This window comes from Dunckerocampus dactyliophorus, chromosome 18 (genome assembly GCF_027744805.1).
Source record: "Dunckerocampus dactyliophorus isolate RoL2022-P2 chromosome 18, RoL_Ddac_1.1, whole genome shotgun sequence".
Lineage (NCBI taxonomy): Eukaryota > Metazoa > Chordata > Actinopteri > Syngnathiformes > Syngnathidae > Dunckerocampus > Dunckerocampus dactyliophorus.
In genome coordinates this window covers 1,152,753-1,177,730 of record NC_072836.1, presented here as the reverse complement: position 1 = coordinate 1,177,730, position 24,978 = coordinate 1,152,753, and the positions used below count along the sequence as shown (strand labels likewise).

Here is a 24,978-nt window from a genome sequence, read left to right as displayed (position 1 = left end):
CTGCACTTGCATGAAAGCGCTTCAAACGTCGCCTGTACCGTTCAGAACGGTTTGAGTATAACTGCCTTTACGTGATATCCTATGGGAAAACTACATTTGAAATGAGAACAACTCGGAAGTCAACCAGCATCAGAGAATGAGTCGTGTTCAACTCTGGAGGTTTTGCCGCATTCCCTTTCTGTATTGACACAGCAACTAAAAGACTGAAATGCAGTACACTTCTAGTGCACTTCCTGAATGGGTTACCATGGTGCACACAAACAACAGGCTATCCGCAGCGCCGGCGCCTACCAGCTAACGGTGCGTCCCGCCGGTTTGTGTCCCAAACGAGCGGGCCCTCGGTGGAGCCGACCGCCAGCAACCCGGATGAGGTCGGGTGGAAGAGCAGCGGCTCCAGCCTGCCCTGGCCGGGCTGAAGGGTGAGCTCCGGGTCTTTGGGCTGGTCCAGATCTGGATCGCATAAACGCCACAGCTTGACCTGGACAGGCAGGAGTGACAAGGTCATACATCACAATAAAAACACAACAACTGCACATCCACTCAGGGATAATAATAATAATGTATTCATTCATTACTATGTACCTTTACATGATTTACTTCATTACAATTTGTTTGATTATTTTTTGTATATATTTTTCATCTTTATTTTTCATTCATTACCATGTATTTTATTTTGTTGTTAGTTTTTATTATTTTTATAAAATAGATTTTCAAATACTTTTATTTTTCTGTGTATTCATTCATTACTACAGTATGTATTTATATTTTTTTTGTGTTTTACTATTAGTTTTCATTATTTTATGAAATAAATTTTTTATCTTTATATGGATCCACTTTCCAGTGCTGAGAAGGGCACACGATGCCACATCACACAGCCACAGCGGAGCAAGCTAACACTCTGCAGGGATGAGCTGGGTGGACGTTCTTGCAAAACGGCGGGGAAATGATTAGGTTTGGGTTTCTGCTTGATACTCGGGAGTTGCTGAAATGAAAGCTGGCCCATGATGGCGCACTTGCTGGCCTTCCGAGGTAACCGAGCGGCTGAGTCTCATCACGGCAGAGCAACACTCAGCAGATTCCAGCAAAAGTGGAGCACCTGCATGTGAGGATTCAACTCTGAAAGGAGGATCTTGTTTTCAAAAAGGTTGAAACATCAGGAATCTGCCGGGAACAACATAGCTGACGACAGATCGGAAGAACTTGGTGAGAAAGAGGATCTCACCGTTTCATCGGCGGAGCACGTTGCCAGAAGACACTCGTCAAACGGAGAAAAGTCCAAGTCAGTCACCAGATCTGACGGAGACATTCGTGACAGGTTTTATGGGTGAAGGTGTTTATTAGGAAAATCAATTACCAGAATGACAGCAGATCTGAGTGACGGTCCTCTGGCCATCTGCTGCCGGGTTCACTGACGACAGGCCCAGTATGCCGCCCCCTGCAGGCACATCGTTGCACTGTTCATACGCCACGCTTAGCCTTTCAGTGCACACTCATTCCCAAGGTACGGCATCTACATGTGCCAGAACTACCATTCATTTCTATGTGTAACTCTCTAGACCACAAATAAGCAATAAAAGAGATTTTTAATGAATTCATGTAATCATTTAGTCATTCATTTCATTTTATTAATTTTCATTCAATTGTATTTTACTTATATTATTTTTTACATATTATGTACTTTTTACTTATCAAATTAAAATTAATTGGATTGTAAAAATAATGTATTAAATAACAATCTAAAGAAAATGTTCGAATGAATGAATGAAATACATAAATACTTTATAGAGAAACTAAAAAAGTACCACTTATAATCTGTAGGTTTTTTTTGTTAAATTGGAGCCATTTATGAATGAACTTTTCCAAGGATGATGGCAAGAATCCTTACCGGCCTGCTCCGTATTAAAGGCCACCAGCGTGGAGCTCGCCTTGATGTGGCTCCCCTGGCAGGCGAAAGATCCGGCATGGATATTATCGATCCATCCCTGCATTGCAAGAGAACAGGGAGAAGCCATGAAATAAATCCTATACAGGTCAGACGATGCAGATTGTCATAAGTTAGTCAGTATCGTGCAACTTCCTATGCAAGAGCGCCACCCGTGGGCTACGGTGACGCATATATTTCTTAACACTTTTCAGACATGCACGGCGCAATGAAGGGGAACGAAAACAAGAGGAAGGAGTTAGCTGACACTTGGAAGTTCCTGTGGAGGAGGAAGTGGAAGCGCTCGCTGTGTTGCACAGCAGGGAGATCTTGAAAGCTTTCTTCGCATCATCGTGCTTTACATGTACCGGATATTAGCATATTCTACAAGGAATCAATGAACAATTAAACCCAATCTGCTGTTTCATTGCATATGGGAGCAATGGAGGTAAAACGGGGCGTGCCACTTGGCGGCACTACTTGGCAGGAAACAGCGCTGTTGAGTCAGTGGTGGGGTGCAGAAGAAGAGACGTTTGGAACAAAAGAATTCTTATTGTCAAAAAAAAAACATTTTAGAAATTGTAAAAAAAAAAAAAAAAAAAAATCTAAAAATAATTTGTAAAATAGCACACTTATATACAAATATTTTAATAATAATAAATATAATTAATAATATAGTATCTGTCTCATGCTTATTAATAATTGAACCCATAGTCTCTCAAGTAAATTTAGTCAAATGCTAGGATTCAAGATAACTTGACAAAGCCTTAAATGTCACAATGCTTGTGTTTGCTTGCACCAGAATACAGTGGCGGAGCTACACGGGGCACTGGCCACTCCCGGTCACTCCCCGCCCACCCCACTGGCCATCTAGACAGTTCAGGTATCAACTTATTGCCACCCCTATGTGAGTAATGATCTCACCTTGGCCACCCCAATGAAACATTTCTGGCTGCGCCACTGTCATAATATACACCATAGTGGACTATGTTGTGCGCCACAGTAGAATAAAGACTAGTTTCCTTTTTCATTTCCTATGCGTCCACATTCACGTGTCTCTTGACAGAACTGTTGGTTCTCTGAAATGTTGAATTCAATTGTTTGACATTTGCAGCGCAGAGCGCCACCTGGCTGTCTTGGATGGTGTGATGGTGCGCAGAGATTGGAGGAATGCACTGCCTCTCTTAACATTCCTGGGATTTTTACAGACAAGATTACATAATCCACACATGCTATGCAAGCAAGGCTGCCACCTGAAACGAATTAAGTGGTATCTCCATCAAACACAGCTGCAGATTTGCACGCTAAACGCATCACATGACATGAGGTTACGTGTTGTGCTCGTTAGCAGGCAGTTGGATTACTACAGAAATACTATATTATACAATGAATTTATTGAGATGATACACGGTGCCACTATAGTCACGGAAGTCACTGCAAAATCAGGTTAGCCTGCTTTGGTAAATTGTGAATGAGAGTTTGTAACGTTAGTTGTCTCACTCTTACAGATGCAGGAAGTTCAGCAATCATTGCAGGCAGGCGTTTCCTCCACCCCCCAAAACACAGTACAGTACTATCGTAGCCCGCCGATGCTAAATGCTATGAAACGACAAGCACCGGAAGCTAGTAGACGACTCACATCTTTCTTGGAAATTTTCGGAGTGGTGTTTTTGAATTTGGAGATCTTAAAGCGGTTCATGCTGCCGTCTCCACTCGACTTTTTTGCTGCCTTCCGGGTGATACGTCGGCTGTGTCTCCGGCTGCTCGTCTGTAGAGAGGCTCTGCTACAGCTGACAGCTCAGGTTGACCGCCCGGCGATGGTGTCCGCTTGGTTCACTTCACGCCAACGTCGCGGTTGGGCGGAGTCGTGCTTTGTACACAACAGGAACACGCTTTGTCGCGTGCGAGTAAGTGGGTGGAGCTCGTGCTGCGTTCATGTTGTGCTCGTAATTTTCAACTTCAAGTAGTTCACGCATTAAACTCTGAATTGTTGACTTTTTAATTATCTGGCTTCTGTGCTGGGCTTTTGTGTCCGCTTGACCTTTCCTTGTTGACATTTTTAATGAATATGGAATTAAACGTTTAAGACAGCTCTTTAAAAAAATATAGAAATGATACTGATGTACCATTTGAGTCCAAATACACGGTAAACAAAAAGTGAATGTGTTTTTTTCTCAGACGTTTTACACCAAGTCCCACCTGAAAAAAATATTTTGTTAATTCAAATTTTTGTTTCAAAATAGCTCTGGTTCTCCACTAGAGGCCGCACCACAGTTTGAGAATCCTGTTGCCTGTCAGAAAACCTGACGCAATCACGCTGTGACGTACTACTTTCTGACATGCGCAGTGCGTCACAAGAGGCCGACGCACTGTGGGAATGATGGCGTCGTCAGTTGCTCGCCGTTCCACACGCTGGTTTACTGTCATCGTGTCCTCCGGACATCAACTTGCAGCCGGTGCCGTTGTCTCGTCTTCCCATGGAGGAGTCCGGGGGGTTTCTACATTCAGAGCCGGGACGCTTTGGCCCGGAGTGCGCCTGGGCTGTGGCGGGGCTGGGAAAGGGTTGACATTGAAAGGGCTTCCAGGTGAGTGGCGTATGCTATTAGCATTGGCTAAACTATGCTATGCTATGCTAGGCTAAAGTTTGTTGTTGTCGTTTTTGCTCGTACATGTGGAGCTCGGAATGATTAAATTATTATTTTAGTACTTATAAGTATTGGTCTTTGAAGACTACATGCAGGTTCTTCAACTGACAGACTGCTAAATTGTAATTACAACTGAGCCTTGTCTTTCTAGAAGTTTCTCTAGTGGTAGTCATGTGACCCAATCAAAAGAGAACGTCATGATAAATTGCAAAGTTTGAATTACCGCAACGCAGCTGCACTGCATGTTAATATTTCCCCTTTTCACGCCCCCTCAGGTTTCAAAGCGGCCCACATTGTGTGCACGTTTCACACAAGCCCATCAGCCAACAACAAGCAGGACTTTTACCAGATCCTTGGTGTACCTCGCACAGCAACCCAAAAAGAGATCAAGAAAGCCTACTACCAGGTCTGCTGGCTGATTCACAGGTTGTGTTCTCTAGCACCATCCCGTTGGTGACTGTCTTTCTTCTCCCCTCCAGTTGGCCAAAAAGTACCATCCTGACGCCAACAAAGACGACCAGCAAGCCAAGGAGAAATTTGCACAGCTGGCTGAGGCTTATGAGGTTTGATGCTATTCTGCTCCAGTAGATCCACACCTACAATGTTCCACACCTATTGGCGAACGTCAAGATGTCTATTTGTAACACACAACTCGCTTTCACCCCTTCACATTCTCCTCTGACTTGGGATTAACACAGAACAGATGAGTAGTAGTCGTCTTTTGAGGGGTCCGCCTCCACACCACTCCCAAGGGACTGGCGGTAGTACGAGGCTCCCGTGCTCGGCAGGCTGCAGGGTCGTCCCGGCCAGCTGTCGGAGGGGACGTATTTTTTCTTTCAATTGGGACAGAAAATGTCTTATTTTTGTCATTTAAAGTGAACTATACAAAAGTTGTATACTCAAACTTACGATTTGTATTTTTCACGTACTGTACATCACATTTTTTTTCTCAAAATATATTTCAGGATTATTATTTTTTTTAATTTAATTATATAAATTACAAAAATTAATACATGAAATATAAAATATTATTTATTTTATTAACATTTAATTGCTTTGTGTTTTTATTATAAATATCAACATTTCAGCTTTTTGTCTTCACAATCTGCATTTTTGCTCCATTTGTTTCAATTGTTTTAAAATTTTATGTCTACATTGTGTAAATGGCACCCGGACCGCACTTTGGAGACCCCTGGTCTATCAAACAAGGCTAAAAAAATGTCTTATTGTTGTTGTCAAATCCAATTTAAAATGATTTATGCAAAAGTTGTTCACTCAAATTTGCGATTGGCACCTTGACTTCTTTCAATGTAAATTTGTTGAAACAACAGAAAATGATAATCAAATGTCGTAATATCATGAGCAGATGATACATCAATATGGTTTCTGAATTACAGGTGAGGGGAGCACGGGTTTGACGCCCCTGTGCTATCATGTGACTTTGTGTTCCCCTCAGGTGCTCGGCGACGAAGCCAAGAGGAAGCAGTATGACACATACGGCTCGGCTGGCTTTGACGCCGGGCAGGCCGGCAGAGGGCAGCAGTATTGGTCGGGGCAAGCCAGCGGCGTGGACCCGGATGAGCTTTTCCGCAAGATTTTTGGAGAGTTCTCGGGAGGGCGTGGATTTGGGGACTTTAACGCCATCTTTGATCAGCCACAGGAGGTCTGTTGTGTAGCTGACTGACAATAATTCTTCTAAATGTAGCGACAAGACATGGAAAATGCGTTAAAAGGCACGCAACTTTTCTGAAAGTAAAATATTGCTCGGAATGATGCGTCTATTAAACAATCTCTGATGTTCTATGCTCAGTACATCATGGAGCTGACATTCACTCAAGCGGCAAAGGGGGTCAACAAGGAGATGTCTATAAACATGGAAGCATCCTGCCAGCGTTGCCATGGCAAGGGCCATGAGCCGGGCACCAAGGTCCAGCACTGCCACCACTGCAACGGCTCCGGCATGGTAAGAATACACCCCACTTTTCTCTCCAAACAACCAGTGACATAAACAATGAAATGATGCACAGTGCACAACACACGACAAAAAAAACAGGCCATGAGTCATAAAATGTGCAGCAAACGTGCAGTTGACACTTTGCACCAAAAGATGGCACTGTTGGCACACTCCTGCTATAGTCTACCACGGGCTGGATACTGAAAACCCAAAAGATGCAGGGGACCACTTTGATATTTTTGCATCTTTTTAATGTGGTAAACACATTCTAAAAAAAAATATTTTTTAAGTCATTAAAGTCGTTTTTTGTGAAAAATTCATACTTTTTTGTAAAAATGTCATCATTTTTACAATCTTTTTTAAAATTAAATTACAAAAGTTACATTTAATAAATAGATGAAATAATTAATGTAATTATTACTTAATTGTTTTGTATTTTTATTAGCTATCAGTATCAACATTTCAGCTTTTTGTCTTCTCCCCTGCAGGAGACGGTAAACACGGGCCCGTTCGTGATGCGCTCCACGTGCCGGCGCTGCGGTGGCAAGGGAACGGTCATATCATCCCCGTGTCACTCGTGCCGTGGGACGGGACAAACCAAGCAGAGGAAAACCGTAATGGTGCCGGTGCCCGCGGGTCAGTCACGCCGTCATCCTCTTTGATATTAGCGTGGTAAGTCAGCCACTAACTGCACGCGCTCTCTTGCAGGAGTGGAGGACGGCCAGACTGTCCGAATGCCAGTTGGGAAGAAGGAGATCTTCATCACGTTTAGGGCGAGTACACTCACTGCAACACAAGCTGTACACCAACTCATGGAAAATAGTTTTTTAGAATATTTTTACATATTTTTATATGTGAAAATTTTGAGAAAAAAGTAATTAAAAGCAATGTTTTTAAAATCTTTATTTTTTTACATAATTTTTAATATGATAAAAATGAAAAAAAATTACATTTTTATAATAAAATATTTTTGTTAAAAAAATCAAATTTTGGTAAAAGGTCACTTTTTAGGAGTATTTTATTTTTTTAATTAAATTACAAAAAAATGAATACATGAACTATTAAAATAATATTAAATCATTGTTAAAGTGAGTGGATTTTTGTTTGGCAATACTTTGGCAGTGTGTGTAAGTAATGTGCAACTATAACGATACAGAATGATTGAGAAACTTTAGACAGCAGCGTTGATTCACGAGGACACTAATTACATCTAGCTGGAGATTGTAGCTGCTGCGTCAGCCACCAACTAACTAAATTCACACATGTATGATTTTCACTGTAAATACAAAGGTACAGTACGATACAACTAGCACGCAAAATATCTTCCTCGGAAAGTGAGTGTTTGTTCACAAGTGAAGTCGGGAGAAAAAAGGAGTGCTTGATTTGCTCACCTGCACAGTACGGGTAATCTCGCCTCATTGGAGCATTTTATTTAGTATTTTTAATGTTACAGGATTTATCGGTATGATATCATAATTATGGTGCACCCCCAGTATTTACTGTCATGTGTCCTGAAGGACACGTGTGTAAATGTTTGCTTTCCCTTCCAGGTCCAAAAGAGCCCGGTGTTCAGGAGGGACGGCGCAGACATCCACTCCGACCTTCACATCTCGGTGGCACAAGCCATCCTGGGCGGGACGGCCAGAGCGCAAGGCCTCTATGAGACGCTTAATTTAGCTGTAAAGCACATTTATATTTTTTTGGGGGGGGGGGTTGTTTTTGATGACGGACTCTTTCGATCCCGATCAGATCCCGGCAGGCATCCAGACGGACCAGAGGATCCACCTGGCAGGGAAGGGAATCGCTCGCGTCAGCGGCTACGGCTTCGGCGATCACTACGTCCATGTCAAAATAAAAGTACCCAAGTAAGCACGACTAGCAACACACCCTCTTCAACTGACCTTTGACCTCACACCTCACTGATGTTTTTTTGTTTTTCCTGCACAGGACGCTGACAGACCGGCAGCGAGCTCTGCTGATGAGCTATGCAGAGGACGAGGCGGACGTGGAGGGAACAGTTAACGGCGTCACGGCCACCAACACGGGTAAATACCTTAGCTCTAAGTGGGAGGGGGGGGCGGAACTGTTGACGCAGTATGAATGTGTGTCCAGGTGGGGGCAGCAGTGGTAAGCAATGTGAGGAGTTGAAACCAGAGGGGGGCTTCTTCTCCAAATTGAAGAGATTATTTAGTTCTTCCTGACAGCCACAAACCAGGTAGGACGAGCGTTAATAGTTTTAATCACCTCATTTTTTTAAATGTGTCCTACCTCATCTGGTTTGTGGCTATCAGGACTCCTGCTGTTGTCCAATCTTGTCCAGTCTTTACACGCACGCATCCTCCTTTCCTCTCCTCTCCAAGGTAAGAGATCTTCCTGGAACTGAGACACTTCATCATGTCGCGCGAGGGCGGCCATGTTTGAGGCACACCAGCCCCGCATCACCAAACCTATGGTGAAAGGAAAGGAAAGACTCCAGCGGGCTCAAACGCTTACTCCACCAAGACAGCAGCAGGCTGCACATGCACACAGAAACTATGAAGACACAAATACCGTGAGATACGACGTCCTGCTGCTCCTGCTTTGGAGAATGCGTACTAACACATCCACCAGGGCAAGACGACACAATGGTCAATTCATGTTGCTTATTTGTCAGCATTCCTGAACCTTTAGTGACCCACAATGACTTCATCCGGCCTTCCGTGCCGTCTTTACGCTTGTACAGTTACATTAAACGCAACACAAGACAAAATGTACTCTACACAAATAAAAGCTACAGTCTCACAAGTCTCTTTCTCCTATTGTATGTACTTTCCAGAGACAATTCAACAGATCATTTCTTAGGAAATCAGTAAATGATCCACTAAAATCAAACTAAAGATCTATTTGTTTCATGGCCTTTTTCATTGGTTACATTTGGTATTTTTAGTTATTCACTTCTTTCGTGGCCTTTTATTGCATGACGCTGTGAATTGACTTCATGTAAAAATATATACATTCAATAATTCTACATTGTTTGGCTTCATGAAATTACTACTATATAAGAATAGAATGATAAATATATTTCTATGTGATTAAAAGTATTTTGTGCCAAAATTAATATAAGTATAAACCATACATTACACTACAAGAATAAACCATGAGTTACACTACAAGGATAAACCATACGTTACACTACAAGAATAAACCATGAGTTACACTACAAGGATAAACCATACGTTACACTACAAGGATAAACCATACGTTACACTACAAGAATAAACCATACGTTACACTACAAGGATAAACCATACGTTACACTACAAGGATAAACCATACATTACACGTTATATTACACTTTTGTCTGTTGATTTGATCATTTTCTTCACCTGTGGCATGCATTTCCTCTTAGGTTTGGGTACTTTGCAAATATGTTGTTTTCCTTGTCGTGTAACAGGCTACCTGCACAAAGTCATTAAGTTCTGCATCTTTTGTTGCATTTTTATTGTTGAAAGTCATACAAAACGCTTAAAAAAATGGTTTGGACATGACAGTCACATGGGGAGGATGTTTATTTCTTGTATTTACACACTCAAACAACGGCGACGCCACTGTTCAGTCATTTGTTAAGGATAATAATTCATAGAAATTCATGCACATCAGCGACAATCTGCAAAGCTTTTCACTGCGCCGTTTAATAATGTTTGGAAAATAGCCCAGTCGTACTTCCAGTGTCATGTTGGACTTGTGGGTTTTATCCTCAGACTATCACATGACCCTGCTGAGAAAAATAATACATCATTACTTCAATATTTGCAAGGGAGAAACTACAAGTCACTGGAATGTTTCCCCCACACGCCGTGCATCCCACTGCATATCCACAGTCAAATATGCATCAAGGGAGCAGTGAATATTAGCATCCATTTGGTAGCAAACCGAAGGCATTTCTTACTCATTTACTCCAGCAGGCCTTCATGTAGCCGTGTAGTCTGTATATTCTAACATCACCAGCATCTAAATAAACCAGCAACAATCAAGCTGTGCCTTTTTAAAATTATTTTGAAAAAAATGCATTTGGACAAATAAAAAGTTTCCCTTCCAATAATAGATGACATAATATTTTATTTTGAATAAGCAGGATTTAATAATTGTGGAAAAATGTCAAAATAAAGGTTTCCCCTCCAAATCATCTATATTATAGTCATTACTATATTCAATTGTAATATTTTCTTTTAAATAAGCAGAATTTAATAATTTCTGGGAATTTTTTTAAAAATGCATTTGTGTTGTATGTATTGCACTGTATAACTAATGCATATTTTGTATATAATAAAATATCATTATATATTATAATAATTACAATTTATACACATTATATCATGCCATTTTATTTGAAATGTATGGTTTTTGTTTTTTGTTTTTGTTGGGGGGGGGGGGTTCAAATAAAAAGGCCTCACACCCTAATAAAAGCCTTATAATATGGAAGCCTGCTACTCTGCAGTCAAGTCAAAAAACCTCCCAGGCCACTACATGAGGAAATACAGCTATGCTATGCTGTGCTATGTTTTTTCCCCCGCAGCTTGGTTCCATCACCCGTGCCACTTTACATGAGCACAACTGTGATACATTACGGCCCGAGTAGGAACCCTGAAAAGGGATGAGAAGCTTTTTAGCAGCTCCTAAATGGACTTTTTACTGTATTAAAGTCAAATGGTACAGTATGTGAAGACTTTTAATATGACACATCTTCATTGCCATTTAGTCTTTTTAGTTGTAAACCTTCTTTCTTGAGCCCAAGTGAGCACAAAGACATACAGTATGCATAGGATAGTACCTTTTATCATTTTACACCAATCACGGGTTGTGTCATTGGAACACAGATGGATGGACGGACGGTGCAAAGGAGGTAGAAAAATGAAAGAAAATGCTGGAGTGGGGTCAGTGTGGTCCTTAAGTAAAAGCTCCAAGTAGATTTAGTCAAATAAGACAAGTAGAAAGAGACTTGGATGAAACTCTGTCCGCTCTTCTTACTTGTGTGCTCACATCAGATACCACGCAGCCAGGCCCGCCAACGCCGCAAACCACGTCGCCATCAGGACCTGACCGGTCGGGTGGCGCATGACGGCCACGGCGAGCTGGCACGCGTACGCCGTCCCACCCGTGGCCGCTAAGATGAGAAGAAGAAACAAATACTTCAAAAAAAGGCAAATGTCGATAGTTAACCCTTGAAGAGTTATTGTCCATATTTTGGACAGTGAGATTTATTTTAAAGAGAAAAGCATTTGGGGAAAAAACGTTTGATTGCTTCAAGGTCTCCCAGGTTGGAAATAGATGAAAAACAAAAAAAATGGCACCATGCCAACATTTGTAAAGTGTTGCATCTCTGAGCAAAATAAAAATGCTCCAGAACGTTACAAAAGTCCAAGTTTTGACACATAGACTCCCATTATAATGTCTATTTTTTGATGCACTGAAAACCTCATATTTTATCATGCATTTCCCGTGATTTCCGCTTCAATCCATTCAGTGGCGAGTCGAAAAACAGCAGAGAGGGATTTTTTTTTTTTTTTTTGAATTTACACCCACAATCCACTGGATGGCGACACAGCCTAACTAATAGCGTCTTTGCAATGAGCGCCCAATCGTGCAAAATGAACGTCATGGAAACTGTCCATCTTGCTAGAATAGGTGCGTGTGTGTGTGTGTGCATTGCTGGGTGAAGTTATTTTGCAAAATAAAGTGTTATTTGCAAAATTGTGCATGTATGCACGGAGCATGCGTGTCTGTGGTTGCAGCGTCAGCGGCGCGTCAGCGGCGCGTAAGCGGCGCGTCACTCCAACATGGCGGCTCTGCTTGGGGGAATGCTGGGAGTTGTAGTTTGATGTTTCTATTGGTCCAGCGTTTGAATCTGACCCCCCCCCTCCCTCTTCCTATTGGATAGCGGTGTTTTGAGAGCATTTCCCAATGCGGCTCGCCTTGGAAAACAAGCTTTTTCTCTGCAAAACAGCTTTTTGTCGATAAAACAGCTTTTTGTCTGCAAGACAGCTTTTTGGCTTTTAAAACCTTGCAAAACGCTTTCTTGCATGCTGCAGAGGCCACATCTGGACCTTCACGAAAGAGAAAGCAGTGTGGACTTTGTGACACACCCACTGAGAGCGTCCAATGTCTGCTCGAAATGCGGCGTATCAGTATGACGAAATCATATGAGGCCGACTTGCATGAATTGTTCGAAAAAAAAAAAAGTTGTTTATTGTTCATGTTCATTCACGTTCAAAAATAAATAAATACAAAAAACTATATATGCATGGATAGGTCTGATGCCACTGAATATTTTGAGTGGTTGAAAGTAAAAAAAATATTCAGAAATTATACACTTCCAAGGGTCTGTCAATATTTGAACAAAAAAACGCGTTATGGGGTAATTAACATAAAATTGCCATTGTCAAAAAAATGTGCATGCCACAAAAAATCTGTTGTTGTGATTTTTTAACATATTCAAGGCCCTAATTATTCATATCAAACATTCCAATTTTAATTAATTTTTTTATATAGATATACACATAATTGTTTTTTGCTGAAAGCACATTATTGCTTTTATTGTACATAGAGGGTATCAAAAATAAATAAATAAATAAAAACTATATATGTATGGATAGGTCTGATGCCACTGAAAATTTTGAGTGGTCGAAAGTAAAAAAGTATTCAGAAATGACTGAGTTATTACATTTTAAAGACAGAGCCAAATTTGGGCAAAAAAATCAGTTGTGGCATATGTGTGAAAAAACTCTTCACGGGTTAATAACACACAGCTTTGTCTGTCCAGCCTCCCTAAAGAACTGAAAATATCAGTGGCCTCCCGCATCCTTTCTTTTTTTCAGTATGCGGCCCTCGGCGGACAAAGTTTGGACACCCCTGCTTCACAGTATTGTGAATATTAACCAAACACTCCTCCCTCCCCCCATCTGTTTCATACATAGCAATGAAAACACGCCTCTTAAAACACCACCTTTTTCTGCTTTAAATGTAAAGAATGATAAATCATTTTAAAATATATCTATTCTTACTTTTTTTTTGCCATGTAGCAGTTCTTGGATGTTTAATATTTAAATATTTCATATTCGTGCATAAAATGTAGCAATAATATACAATTTTTTAAGTATTAATTTAAAAAGTTGTATTATTCTAATATTTATTATTGAATAAATATATTTTTTGAAAGAAGTATTTATATTTCTTGCATTATATTACAATATATGATTAGCTTTGTGATTCTACATGTGGTTGTTATATATTCGTAGAATAAACACTATTATTCTATACAGTATAGTGGTGTTGTAGAAATGTGTATAGGGTGTATACAGATACACAACTGCACCTCCCAGGAAGCTCCGACTTCCTGAGGGGGAGGGACACTTGTTTTTTTGTTTTTTTGGTATTTTCCTGCAACCTTGTGTTGTGTCGGGTGGAGTCAAACACAAGCGTACCCGTTTTGGCAGCATAGTAGGGACATTTGCTGACGTCGCCCCCCATGTCTCCGTGGACGGGCATGCCAGCGTCTGACACGTCCTCTTTGAAGGTTTTTCCCATCTCCTCCAACTCCTCAAAAACCTGCCGTGCGTGTGAAAGATTTAATGGCGGCTTTATCCATCTGGTTTTGGATTTCTGTGGTTTCTTTACCTCCATGTTGAACTGGAAGGCCTTGACGGCCTCACCCACCAGCCTCTCCTTGGTCGGGACGTCCAGGTCCAGCTGGTTCATGCGGCTGCGGTACAGCTGCTTGAAGGCTTTGGCGCTGTCGATGGCGTCAAACTGGTAGAATTCCAGCCCCTCCCCCGTCGGGGGCAGCTTCAAGGCTCTCTGCGCCACCTTCTTCAACACCTGGCCCCCAGACAGGTCCCCCATGTAGCGGGTGTACGCGTGCGCCACCAGCAGCGCCGGGTCCTCCCGGCCGACGTGGCGGATGCGGTCCACGTAGCGTCGGGTGGCCTCGGAACAGCTGACCAGGCTCCGCCATTCTGGGCCGTAAAAGTACTCGAGGTCGCGGGCCAGGGCCTCGTGGCGGTGCAGCTCTGACGGGAAATAGAGGGGGGCAAAATGGGGGTGGTCCTTGTTCCTTTCTATTTCCTCCTCCATGGCCTCGTAGATGTAGTAGAGCGCTACGGCTCCGAGCTGCACCATCAGGAAGCAACGTGAACCACGCGTGTCATATGCACTTCAGCTTCTGCAACGGAAACCTTCCAGCCTCACCTTGAAGAGCTCCTTGCGGATTCGTCCCCTGAGGAAATCTTTGACAAACTGCGTGTTTTCTGCCTTTTCGTGAACGTCTTTGGTCCCAGCTGCCAACATCTCGGAGAGATCATCCGGCCTGGGGAGAGAAATCGTCACGGGACATCATGCTTGGCAAAACAAACAAACAAAAACACCACGCTGTTGAGTTCGATGGTAATAACCATTCATACCCGAGGCCATCTTCTTTGCCGTCATGCATGGGCCCCGCTCCGTTAGACAAATTCTCTTTTGCGGCCATTTTTCGTGGCAGTTATGGCCCCTGAAAACCTGGGAAAGACATCCATTATTGATCCTCACATCAGCTTGATGTGTGAACACACTCAGCAGGTCATGATCGTATTCCAAGACATCACAAATAGGCCATCCAATGCAAAAAGCTTATTTTTAAAAATGCAACTACTGGATTTACTGCTGTCACCCCGCGCCACTTCACGCATCACTCTAGCACCGTTTTTCTAAACATCTCAGAGAATGAATCGTCGTTTTGTGGTTGAATATGGCCTAGTATTCGTAAAAAAATATGCATATCGAAGCAAACTGTATGCACTTTTGGCCTAAATCAAGCATTTCCAAGCATAAAATACAAATACAACATAAAATACAAACTATAAGGCATTCAGAAGACGCGTTCAAAGAGGTTGTGATGATATGTAGTATTCTACACTGGTCACTAGGTGTCAGTCATGTTACATGGGTGAGACAATAGTCACCGTAGGAAGGAAGTGCTGCACAGAAGAGGAAGTATAAAAATAAAAATAAAAAGGAACTCTCCGAACGCTAACGTGTGTGAGTGTATATTAAGTCTTATTATATCCACTATGTTAGCTAACAGGAGTGTAAATGTGACTACTGTCCCGTCAAACGTGCCTTATATACATACATAATTAAAAATGAGCATCACATGACTTCATGATTGCACTTGTTGTCATCCAAGAGTACGACAGTTCTGATGCCGACTATGATGCTAAAAATGCACGTCCTTCAAAACTCTGATGCAAATATGATGCTTTTTTGCTCTGTGACATACAGGTAGCTGTGACATGCATGATATGATGCTAGCTGCTTGCACAGAGTCAATAATCGGCCACTTCAGACACCACTGCTCAAATAATTAGAAATAGTGGACACCTTTGCTACTGGCACCTCAACATATGACTGTGGTTAGTCTGAGTAGTAATTTTGTGCTATTTCTCTTTCATTCAGATGTTATCATCCTAACCTGACAAGCGCCTGTAAATAAATAGTTGAAGTGTGAAATAAAACTTTAAAAGAAAATCTACTGGAATTGAGTTGATAAAGCGTCCTCGACCATCTTCTCTGCCTTTTCAAGCGCAGGCTGGCTTAAGTCCAAAAGAACTTGGCAATGACACGCGTGTTATTTCCTATCCCGAGGGCTATGGTAATGTTCATATGTTCATATGTTCAAACGGTCCAAGGGCAGCTTTACATTTACCCTGGGTGTTATGTTTTGGAGGCGTTTTAAACAAAAGCAAAAAAACACACAACGCTGAGTAAAGTGAAAGAAGTAGAACAAAATTCAGCTTGTTAGCTTTACAAACAGCCCAAAGCATGTCTCTTACTCCAAACAGTTCAGTTCGAGGGCAGCTTTCCATTAGTCCTGGATATTATCTTTTACACCAAAAAACCCCAAAACAAAACAATGCTGAGTGTTTAAAAGTGGGAAAAAAATGGTTTTAGATGTCTGAAATAACAACCTCCCTCCAAATAGCCCCTGCTTACAATTAGGTAAAGCAACACTCTTGCTATAATAAAAGGCACTAAAATATGAGTAAAAGCAGCGTAGGTGTGCGTCACTGCAAACTCCAGACAATCAAAACGGGGCAAAACCATAATACGACTCTTGCAATGGATCCCGTTACATCGTGTACCTAATGCTGCCACCGCTGCTCCATGTATATGAAGATGACGTGTGTGTGTGTGTGTGTGTGTGTGTGTGTGTGTGTGGCCGTGGACGGGACTGTTTGTGATGAGTCATCGCTTTGGCGAGCCAGCCAACCTTGTGCAACATTGTGGTGCCCAGAACAAAATAACAACAGGATGCGGCGAGCGCTCGTCAGTACAATGACACACGCGGTTTGTCTTTTCATCCCTCTACTTTACATAAAATGAGCCGCGGCCCGAAAATGGCTGCTTTTTGGATACCCCTGGTTTGGATGTATTCACATTTTCGCGACTGATGTGAGAATACGCTCAATCAGGGTTGTCCAAAGTGCAACCCCGCGGCCATTTGTGGCCCGACTGTTTTTAGATCGGCATGCGGGACATTCTAAAAAATATGATTTAACAACTGCTGCAGCACAAATGGAAAAATCAGCAATAATTTTACAACAATAAAGTCAAAATACTAGGAGACAAATTTTACGAGAATAACGTCCCAATATTACGAGGATAAATAATGTCATTTTAGTAGCATAATGTTGACATTTTAAAGAAAAAAAATTGTTTAAGTCGGAATATTACAAGAAACAAACAAAACGACGACTGAAGTTGTAATTTTGGGTAACGTACGTTGCAGAAAAAGTTGTTACAAGAATAAAGTCAAAATATAAAAAAAACAAATTTTTATAACAACAAAAAATTCACAATTTTATGAGAATAAAATTGGAATATTATGAGGAAGAATAATGTCATTTTTAGCATTTTAGCAGAGTTAAAACGTGATATTTTAAAAGTCAGAATATTATGTGACACAAACAAAGCAAAAGTTGTAATTTTTAGGAAATTAGGTTGGGGAAAAATTCACAATATTAAGAGAATAAAGTCAAAATGTTATGGGAAATGTGTCATAATATTACAAAAAAGAAAAAAAATATTATTTAAGAAAAAAGTTTAAATATTTTGAAAATTAAAAAAAAAAACAGCAGCAAAAAGGGGAAAATGTTGTTTTTGTTTTTGTTTTTTTTTAATACTGAGGATATTTTTTTAAATGATTTCAAGAATAGAGTCAGACCTTTACGGCTTCATTCCCAAAATCTCAGATTTTTTTGTTTTCCCAATGTGGCCCTAATGCTCAGTCGTAGTATAGAACTTGCTGGCATATCAAAGATTCCCTTTCATCCTCTCCTCTTAATATGTGTCCCTCTATGGAAAAAGTTTGGACACCCCTGAAGAAACACTTACCAAAGCGCCAGATGAGATGTTATCAGGATAAACGGGGGCTGCGTGGGCCCCCACTTCTTGTTGTTGGGACGAGATTGACCTGCTTTTCCGTGACTCTGCCAGGGTGAGAAAGCAGCAAAATGTTGGAAGCTGACAGGCTGGCTCCTTTAATTATAGACAAGTCCTCATAACACAACACACAGAAAAACAGCATAACAACGGCCTTCTTATGTTTACTAGCCGCCAGATTTTATGTACCGTTGCTAAATTTAACCAGCTATTGTTATTATGACATTTGACTTCATTTAAATACGATCGGCACATCGGAAATCTCAGTTATATGCTAATCTTTTACAAAATGCTGTGCTCGGATTTCTTAACAGCTAACTTTAATGGCTAGCAAGACATGCTAATATACTGCAAACGTCCAAACAACCTGAGCAACGATCTAGTCAGCAATGCGAGTGCAAATTGTGTTATAATTCACTTCAACAACAGTGTTAAGATTTAAAACGGCAAGATGTTTTATTGACCTAGCGCTCTACTAACCTTCACCAGACACCGCAAAGCTCCTGTGTCAACTACAAAAAGCGCAACATTTACTGCGCATATCAGACCCCGCCCCCAACCCGGCTTTAGGTCGACACGTGGTGCTATACCGGAAGAGCTGCAGGAGAACTGGAGGTAAGTACTTGAGGCAACAACGCGCCTGTAAAGGTAATTGTCGAGATAACAAAACAAGTTAAACAGCAAAGCAATAGCAATGACATAAGTCCATCAATAAGGTAGCTATGCTTTAACAAATTCTGCCACAGTCATCTTAGCCAACAAAGTTAGTCGGATTGGCAACAATGTGCTCACTGAGCGACACACCCACACAGCCCATATCGTGGCTAATGTGTCGTAGTTGTTTTTGTCCCGGGGCTCTGTTATGAGATTAAGTGTGCTGGCATTTGCATAGATTTATGCAAATGGGGGCTAGAGTGTGACAGCCTGTGTGAGTGTGTATGGGAATATTGCATCCCAATAATGCTTTGGCAGATGGCTACTTGGACAGATGCTATGTTGGCCGCTCCACCCCTGCTTTGCCTGTGAGCTTCAGGGGGCTGTTTGGGGAAAGATGAGCAAAGCGATGATTCACGACCTTCCAAACAAGCTGCTGCATTTGCAAAAAAAAAGAAAAGTTTCTATGAATTTTTATGACAAATTTCCTATTGTGGAGATTTGGGGAAGGCGTCAGAATATGAGAATAGATTGGGGGGGGAGGGGTATCGTAACTGCATTTTCCCCAATGCATTTGTTTTAAGGTGTTTGGTGTCGATCATTTCTGCGCTTGGAGGGTTTGGAAGTTGCAGCTACCGTACAATACTACAAACTGTAGATCAGAGTGTGTTCAAAGACATTCACGCTCACACACAGCATCATACTCATAATTTATGGGTTATGGTTAGGTTAGTGCCATTGCATACAGGTTTTACTCTTTATTGCGTTTAAGGACATCATAAACTCCAAATAATTGAGAAGTAAATTGAAACAAGTAGAGTTTTTAAATAAGTTAATGAATGAAAGAAGCCACTCACTTCTCGCGAGAGTTGACTCAAGACACGGAAGTCACGATGTGTTGATCTTGTTCTGTATTCAAAGTTATTTAGCTTAATTTATTTGATCATATTTGGTCACACACGTTGTAAGGATTGCTGTCAAGTATGATCTTTTCACCTTTCTTTGAAGACGAAAAGTTCAAACGACTTCCGCATACGTCATGTGAAAATTCGCGGAGAGCACCCGTCGACTCTTTGGAAATGGAAATATAACAGCCGACGACGACGCATTGTGACAATCTCAGCCTTCTAATATGGCATTATTATTTTTTTTTTTACATCAGCAGTGGTAAAGGAAGTATGTCACTGCTGACCGCCATTGAGAACGCCATCAAGTCGTGCAAAGACGAACAAGCCAGGCTGAATGGCCGCATTCGGTTCTACAGAGAAGTACTCTTACACAGCCAGTAAGTACACTAAACTGACTCTTCTCAGTTGCTAAGCAAGCAAGCAAGCAAATATTGCATAACAAACACGGTTTATCCCAATAGAATGAAATGGGTACTCCAATGTCCGATACGCGGCGCTGTGGCTTAGTTGGTTAAAGCGCCTGTCTAGTAAACAGGAGATCCTGGGTTCGAATCCCAGCAGTGCCTTTTACATGGCTGTTGTGTTGATTTAGACGCTATTGTAAATGCTCATTGTTAGATACATCACTGATTCGCAACTGAGGAGTTATTTAAGTGGATTAGCATCTCTTACAAAGTCCTTAAGTCTTATACTGTATACTTACGTGCAGTCCTCTTACACAGCACAGCTCCAAGGGAATCACAACAGACTGATGCTGCTGCTACAGGTAAGAGAAAATAGGCATTTTAATCATATGTTTTTATGGTTTCTTCTTATTAGGATAGATGCGTAACTGTAAAGTTGCAGTTAATGACACCTCTGCTGTTTAAATGCAGTGACTGTTATGTGTCTTGGGATTATCATTAAATAATGTTTGCATATTCAGATGCAGCCACATCCCCGGTGGAGACAGAAGACATAAAACTGATTGGGCAAGCATTAGAAAAAGCCCTTTATGTCCACACTGGCACAAGCCTCTCTGAAGGAAAAAAACCCTCTCAGCCTAGAAAGAATCTCGCTGCCACGGGTGTCCAATCTAAAGGGGCAACTTTAAAAGCCTCTGCTGCTTCTAAAGGAAATGAATCAACCAACAGAACAACACTTAAGTCTGCAAGTCTCAACAGAAGAGGGCAGAGAAAGCCTGGAACATCTTCCACACATGGTACAAGATCCTCAGCTGTGTCCGATGTGATCCAGACGCATCCTGCTCCATCAGCGGGAAAAAATGTCCAGCGCTCTACCTCAGCGAGCAAAGGTGCAAGACGTAGTGTGCCGAGGGATGAGGACCTGGCCAAAGCTTCCGCGGTAACGTCACCTTGGACTGACACGGAAGACACAGGAGATGACCATCAGCCAAGGAGGTAGCGTATGTAAACAAAAGTAAGTGTGATTGTCCTCATGTAGCTCCCTGTTGAATGACTGCCTTTGTCTCCTGGCAGAACACAGTGTGAGCAGATGGCGCAGTGGAAGTCTCTGTGGGTGAAGCAAAACAGGTGGGTAAAATCATTCTCCATGTCAGTGACCATAACCATTGGTTTCCTTCTGTACACCTCCTCAACAGAATGTGGGACAAAGTAATGGCCACTCAAAGGAAACCTGTGCCCGAGAGGATTCGCTTCATGGAGAGAATGAGCGCAACGGTACATCCTTCCTCTTTCTAGTGAAGCCTGTCAGATTACATATTGCAAAGCATCACACACATCTTTTCACCTGCCGTGTCATTTTGGGCGAATTCAGTCTCAGGCATTTTCCAACTACAGTAATCCCTCGCCACGATGTCATGAATAAGTCATGCTGTTTTGTGATTAAATATGGGCTACTATCAGTAAAAGAAATGTATATCTTAGCAAATCTCATGTATTTTTAAGCATAAAAATGACTAAATGAAGTCAAATACAAATATAACACGTTCAGAAGACTCAATTCAAAGACATTGTGATAATATGTAGTATTCGACACTGGTCACTAGGTGTCAGTAATGTTACATTGTTGAGACAATAGCCACCGCAGGAAGTATTGTACAGAACAAGAAGTAAAAGAACAACAACAAGGAACTCTCCCAATGCTAACATGTGAGTATATTATGTCGTATATGTCTTATTTCTCCTATGTCTACTATATGGGGTGATATGAGTGTAAAGGTGAATATAGGGGTGTTATTTCATGTGTAGAGGACTCGAGTAATGTAAAAAAACCACATAGTACCACCACATAGTCAGTAATGTTACATTGTTGAGACAATAGCCACCACAGGAAGTACTGTACATAACAGGAAGTAAAAAAAGGACCAACAACAAGGAATCATGGCTGCTTTGTTGTTGAAAACAGCCTAGTATTTTTCAAAAATTATGAATTTATGAATGCAAGAATGGTTGGAGTGCAAGGTTTTATTTGCCACTATCTTTCATGAGCTTGACGTCGCACAGTTATGTTTTTTAAGATGTGATGATCATATCCACTGTAGTGTCTCTGTGCTAAAACAGTTGCTGAAATGGGAGGGTGGCACTCGCCTCTGTGAGATACTGGTATTGCTAATGTATTGTCACTCATAGTTCCCTAAGGACTGGCCACGTGATAGTCCAGACCAGATCAGTGGTCTGCTTGGCAGTTTGACTCACCAGACTGATGAACTGGTCCGCCAGTCCCAGCAGACCCTGGAGCCAAGTACCGACGCGGGTGAAATCCTGACCATTTGTTCTGATTGAGCACCGCAGCTTAGCAGCACATTTTCATTTCATTTGTGTCACTGCAGGGATGAAAGATTCCTGCATCCCACTTGAGAGCCTGCAAATTACAGCGGCGGAGCTCCAGAACGTTGCAGAGCAGGCCAAACAAGGTAGAACGCATGCTATTTCTATACGCTAATTGCATGTTCTATGGAGATATAGAGAGAAAGATCATGTTGACTCCATCTGTAGCGACACAATACGACACACTATGCTACCTCACAATGGTGCTGATTGCTCAGAGCTTTTCTATTCACTGCAGCACGATTGTGCTAAACCTTCCAGGTGTTTCTGCCAGCTTTATGATGGAGTCGCTTGAAACTAACTAAAAAGGGACTGCATGCAACTGCCTCAAGACTGGCTTTGAGCATGTGTGCATCCAGCCCCTTAAATTTTAAACTCAAATATCACGCAGCAAAGTCCAAAATCGTAAAAAATATACATTGTTGAGCTGCATAAGCAAGGCCTCTCAGGGTGCGACATGGCTGCTGAGGTCGAACGCAGTAAGGTGGTCATTTCAAACTCCTCCAAACATCCTGAGGCTCTTGGAACAAAAAAGTCAAGTGGTAGACCCCAAAAAAATTCACCGGAGGATCCCACTGGCTGTCCGTCAAGACACGAGACCATCCTTGGCCCAAATGAAGGTTGTTACTGGCGCCATCTGCCGTAGAAGGCTTTTTAAGAAGAAAAAACGTCTTCAATTGTGTGTTTGGAATTTGCAGGAGAGCATCCAACATGGGACATTTAACGGTGGAAGAAAGTTTTCTTCTCCCTTGACGGTCCTGATGAATTCCAACGTTACCGGCATGACAAGGAGATCCCAACTGAGATGTTTTCCACACGGCACAGTGCAGGGGGCACCACCATGATCCTTCAATGGAGCTTCATGTTGTGCAGGGGCGTCAAACGGAAGCCGGCCATATGGAGATGTCGCAGGGGGCGTCCCTCATGACTGAAGGCCCTCGTCTGTGTGGTAATGACTGCCTTTTTCAACAGGACAAGGCTGCACTTCACAAACGAATTCTTCCAGAGGAATAAGCTCACTCTTTTGGACCATCCTGCGATCATTTGGGGATGAATGGCAAGGGAAGTTTACAAAAATGGACATCAGTTCCAGACAGTAGATACCCTCGATGAAGCCATCTTTGGTTTCATGGGGGTTTTTTTAGCTATGGTCTGATGAACAGCATATTTCACTTTAATGCTTCTTGCTTACTGAAAAATGTTTTTGTCTTACTCTCATTTCTTCTTTTTGCATTAGATCAAACAGTGCAAAATGTAAACTCTTTCAATTTTTCAACTGGTCTAAAGATTTTGATCAGGAGTGTGTAGTGCCTCCGAACAGATCCCTTCCTGTGATGGCCACCATGACGTGGTTGGTCCAGCTATTTCAAGCGGAGGCAGCAAACATTTGAGGGTTACACTGTGGCTCACGCTCTAAAAATAGCCATATTTTCCATCAGAGTGGGAAGCATGGGATCGATGGAGGCCAGAGGGAGGTCGTCTTTGCTCCGCGGGGGCTACGGGATATGAGGCGATGGCAGGGCGTCTGCCCGTGACTATCACTTACACCTCAGAGGCCGAGCTCAGAGAGCTGGAGACGCTGCGGATGAGAGTAGCGCTGCTGCAGCAGGAGATGTCCCTCCAGCAAGTGAGTGGGTTTTTTAAAATTCATAACAGCACAAACTAATAATGTGTGTTTTAAATGTCCCACGGGGCTGACAGTGTTTCTTTCCGATGACAGGCTCTGCTGGACGCTCTGTCTCCTCAGTTGGCCTCCATCATTTCTTCCTGTCCTAATCGCAGTGTGCTGAGAGACTTGTACTCCCTACTGGGTGAAGGAGGTCAGCGTTTCCCTGCCATAGTCCTGGACTCTGAGCCTGACTGATTAGCGAGACAACTGAAAGGTTAAACTATGCAGTACATTGCGGTCCATCTCCATAATACCATATTTCATCACTCATTCGTGGAATCGAGTACAGCACCAGGTGGATTATGGCTCCTCTGCCAAATTCATTGAATTTGTTTATATCATGTAATGTGTGTTTCCATGTCAACTTGTTTCATCATTTTTCATATCATTATTTGTTATACTCCAGTCGTATTCTCAATATTTACAATAAAAAATATTAACAGGTTTTCTATGTCTTAGATGTCTTGTTTTCTCTTATTATGTCTACTATATTGGGGTATAGGAGTGTAAAGGTGACTATAGGTGTTATTTCATGTCTAGAGGGCTCTAGTAATGTTAAAATCTGTATTTAGAAGGTCGTAAAGAGGTGTTCTGTGTCTTAAATGTCTTATTTTCTCTTATTTCTACTATATTGCGTAATAAGAGTGTAAAGGTGACTAGAGGGATGTTATGTCATCTCTACAGTGTCATGACACGCAGGACAGGAGCGAGTATTTTCCGTCCTGCGCTCTTATTTTGCAAGCGGTGATTCCTGCTCGGTGGAAGAGGCAGCTGCTTTACACCTGGTGCCCACGCAGCTGTCGGCAATTAGTGGCAGTTAAAAGGCCAGCATCGTCAGACGTACGGCGCTGGCTCATTGAGTTTGTTACTGGTGCTATAACTTAGACTATCTACTTACCTGTGCCTTGGAATGTACCTGTCAGTCTTTCACAGAGCCTTCCTCTCTGTCGCTTTTGAGTTATTGAACTATTAAAGACTTTTTAT

General features: G+C 42.0%; 4 protein-coding genes and 1 non-coding gene across 16 annotated transcripts in view; 3 read left to right on the top strand and 2 right to left on the bottom strand.

Annotated features, from left to right (window-relative positions):
- Positions 1–3,807, bottom strand: part of LOC129171027 (mitochondrial import inner membrane translocase subunit TIM16-like) — a 115,846-nt gene extending 112,039 nt beyond the window's left edge. Inside the window, exons 1-5 of one of the 3 annotated variants that reach the window (XM_054759317.1) lie at positions 3,561–3,807; positions 1,886–1,982; positions 1,355–1,435; positions 1,223–1,293; positions 292–478 (exon numbers count right to left, since the gene is read on the bottom strand). In XM_054759317.1, coding sequence (XP_054615292.1) covers positions 292–478; positions 1,223–1,293; positions 1,355–1,435; positions 1,886–1,982; positions 3,561–3,620 — 496 coding nt within the window. In that variant the 5' untranslated portion in view covers positions 3,621–3,807. The remainder of the gene's footprint in view (positions 1–291; positions 479–1,222; positions 1,294–1,354; positions 1,436–1,885; positions 1,983–3,560) is intronic. The other 2 variants (XM_054759314.1, XM_054759315.1) reach the window with 2 other exon arrangements.
- Positions 3,808–4,255: 448 nt separating this feature from the next.
- Positions 4,256–9,305, top strand: dnaja3a (DnaJ heat shock protein family (Hsp40) member A3a). Of its 6 annotated transcripts, none has more exons than XM_054759326.1 (12): positions 4,256–4,506; positions 4,842–4,972; positions 5,046–5,129; positions 6,023–6,229; positions 6,377–6,529; positions 7,009–7,156; positions 7,229–7,293; positions 8,071–8,199; positions 8,270–8,385; positions 8,468–8,565; positions 8,633–8,735; positions 8,881–9,305. In XM_054759326.1, the coding sequence occupies exons 1-11, from the start codon at positions 4,299–4,301 to the stop codon at positions 8,719–8,721; spliced, it is 1,428 nt and encodes a 475-aa protein (XP_054615301.1). In that variant the 5' UTR covers positions 4,256–4,298; the 3' UTR covers positions 8,722–8,735; positions 8,881–9,305. The 6 variants fall into 6 exon arrangements, with proteins under 6 accessions (XP_054615301.1, XP_054615302.1, XP_054615304.1 ...); XM_054759327.1 differs by having other exon boundaries at positions 8,812–9,305; XM_054759330.1 differs by having other exon boundaries at positions 4,257–4,506; positions 8,633–8,647.
- Positions 9,306–9,969: 664 nt separating this feature from the next.
- hmox2b (heme oxygenase 2b) lies at positions 9,970–21,030 on the bottom strand. 3 transcript variants are annotated; one of them, XM_054759339.1, is made up of 8 exons: positions 18,455–18,526; positions 17,927–18,021; positions 14,956–15,052; positions 14,744–14,861; positions 14,174–14,665; positions 13,981–14,104; positions 11,528–11,663; positions 9,977–10,277 (listed from the first exon to the last, which is right to left on the bottom strand). In XM_054759339.1, exons 3-7 carry the CDS (start codon positions 15,021–15,023, stop codon positions 11,536–11,538), a joined length of 930 nt encoding a protein of 309 aa, XP_054615314.1. In that variant the 5' UTR covers positions 15,024–15,052; positions 17,927–18,021; positions 18,455–18,526; the 3' UTR covers positions 9,977–10,277; positions 11,528–11,535. The 3 variants fall into 3 exon arrangements, with proteins under 3 accessions (XP_054615313.1, XP_054615311.1, XP_054615314.1); XM_054759338.1 differs by lacking the exon at positions 18,455–18,526 and adding an exon at positions 20,240–21,030 and having other exon boundaries at positions 9,970–11,663; XM_054759336.1 differs by having other exon boundaries at positions 9,970–11,663.
- Positions 18,549–24,906, top strand: LOC129171035 (uncharacterized). Of its 3 annotated transcripts, none has more exons than XM_054759332.1 (10): positions 18,549–18,589; positions 19,791–19,913; positions 20,259–20,302; positions 20,462–20,936; positions 21,015–21,068; positions 21,137–21,215; positions 22,128–22,251; positions 22,328–22,411; positions 23,765–23,952; positions 24,046–24,905. In XM_054759332.1, exons 2-10 carry the CDS (start codon positions 19,807–19,809, stop codon positions 24,187–24,189), a joined length of 1,299 nt encoding a protein of 432 aa, XP_054615307.1. In that variant the 5' UTR covers positions 18,549–18,589; positions 19,791–19,806; the 3' UTR covers positions 24,190–24,905. The 3 variants fall into 3 exon arrangements, with proteins under 3 accessions (XP_054615307.1, XP_054615309.1, XP_054615308.1); XM_054759334.1 differs by having other exon boundaries at positions 18,572–18,589; positions 20,264–20,302; positions 24,046–24,906; XM_054759333.1 differs by lacking the exon at positions 18,549–18,589 and having other exon boundaries at positions 19,294–19,913; positions 20,264–20,302; positions 24,046–24,906.
- Positions 20,029–20,102, top strand: trnat-agu (transfer RNA threonine (anticodon AGU)). The gene has a single exon. It is a non-coding gene; the product is annotated as a tRNA-Thr (tRNA).
- Positions 24,907–24,978: the final 72 nt, after the last annotated feature.

What these genes read in the sequence shown, in the direction of transcription:
- dnaja3a (XM_054759326.1), top strand. Translation starts at nt 4,299, where the DNA reads ATGATGGCGTCGTCAGTTGCTCGCCGTTCCACACGCTGGTTTACTGTC. An exon ending in AGATCTTCATCACGTTTAGG is followed by an intron (nt 7,294 to 8,070) that starts GCGAGTACACTC and finishes TTTCCCTTCCAG; the next exon opens with GTCCAAAAGAGCCCGGTGTT. An exon ending in CGTCACGGCCACCAACACGG is followed by an intron (nt 8,566 to 8,632) that starts GTAAATACCTTA and finishes ATGTGTGTCCAG; the next exon opens with GTGGGGGCAGCAGTGGTAAG.
- hmox2b (XM_054759338.1), bottom strand. Translation starts at nt 15,023, where the DNA reads ATGGCCGCAAAAGAGAATTTGTCTAACGGAGCGGGGCCCATGCATGAC. An exon ending in TCCGCAAGGAGCTCTTCAAG is followed by an intron (nt 14,666 to 14,743) that starts GTGAGGCTGGAA and finishes CTGATGGTGCAG; the next exon opens with CTCGGAGCCGTAGCGCTCTA. An exon ending in CCTTCCAGTTCAACATGGAG is followed by an intron (nt 14,105 to 14,173) that starts GTAAAGAAACCA and finishes CACGCACGGCAG; the next exon opens with GTTTTTGAGGAGTTGGAGGA.
- LOC129171035 (XM_054759332.1), top strand. Translation starts at nt 19,807, where the DNA reads ATGTCACTGCTGACCGCCATTGAGAACGCCATCAAGTCGTGCAAAGAC. An exon ending in GATGACCATCAGCCAAGGAG is followed by an intron (nt 20,937 to 21,014) that starts GTAGCGTATGTA and finishes GTCTCCTGGCAG; the next exon opens with AACACAGTGTGAGCAGATGG. An exon ending in TGGAGAGAATGAGCGCAACG is followed by an intron (nt 21,216 to 22,127) that starts GTACATCCTTCC and finishes TGTCACTCATAG; the next exon opens with TTCCCTAAGGACTGGCCACG.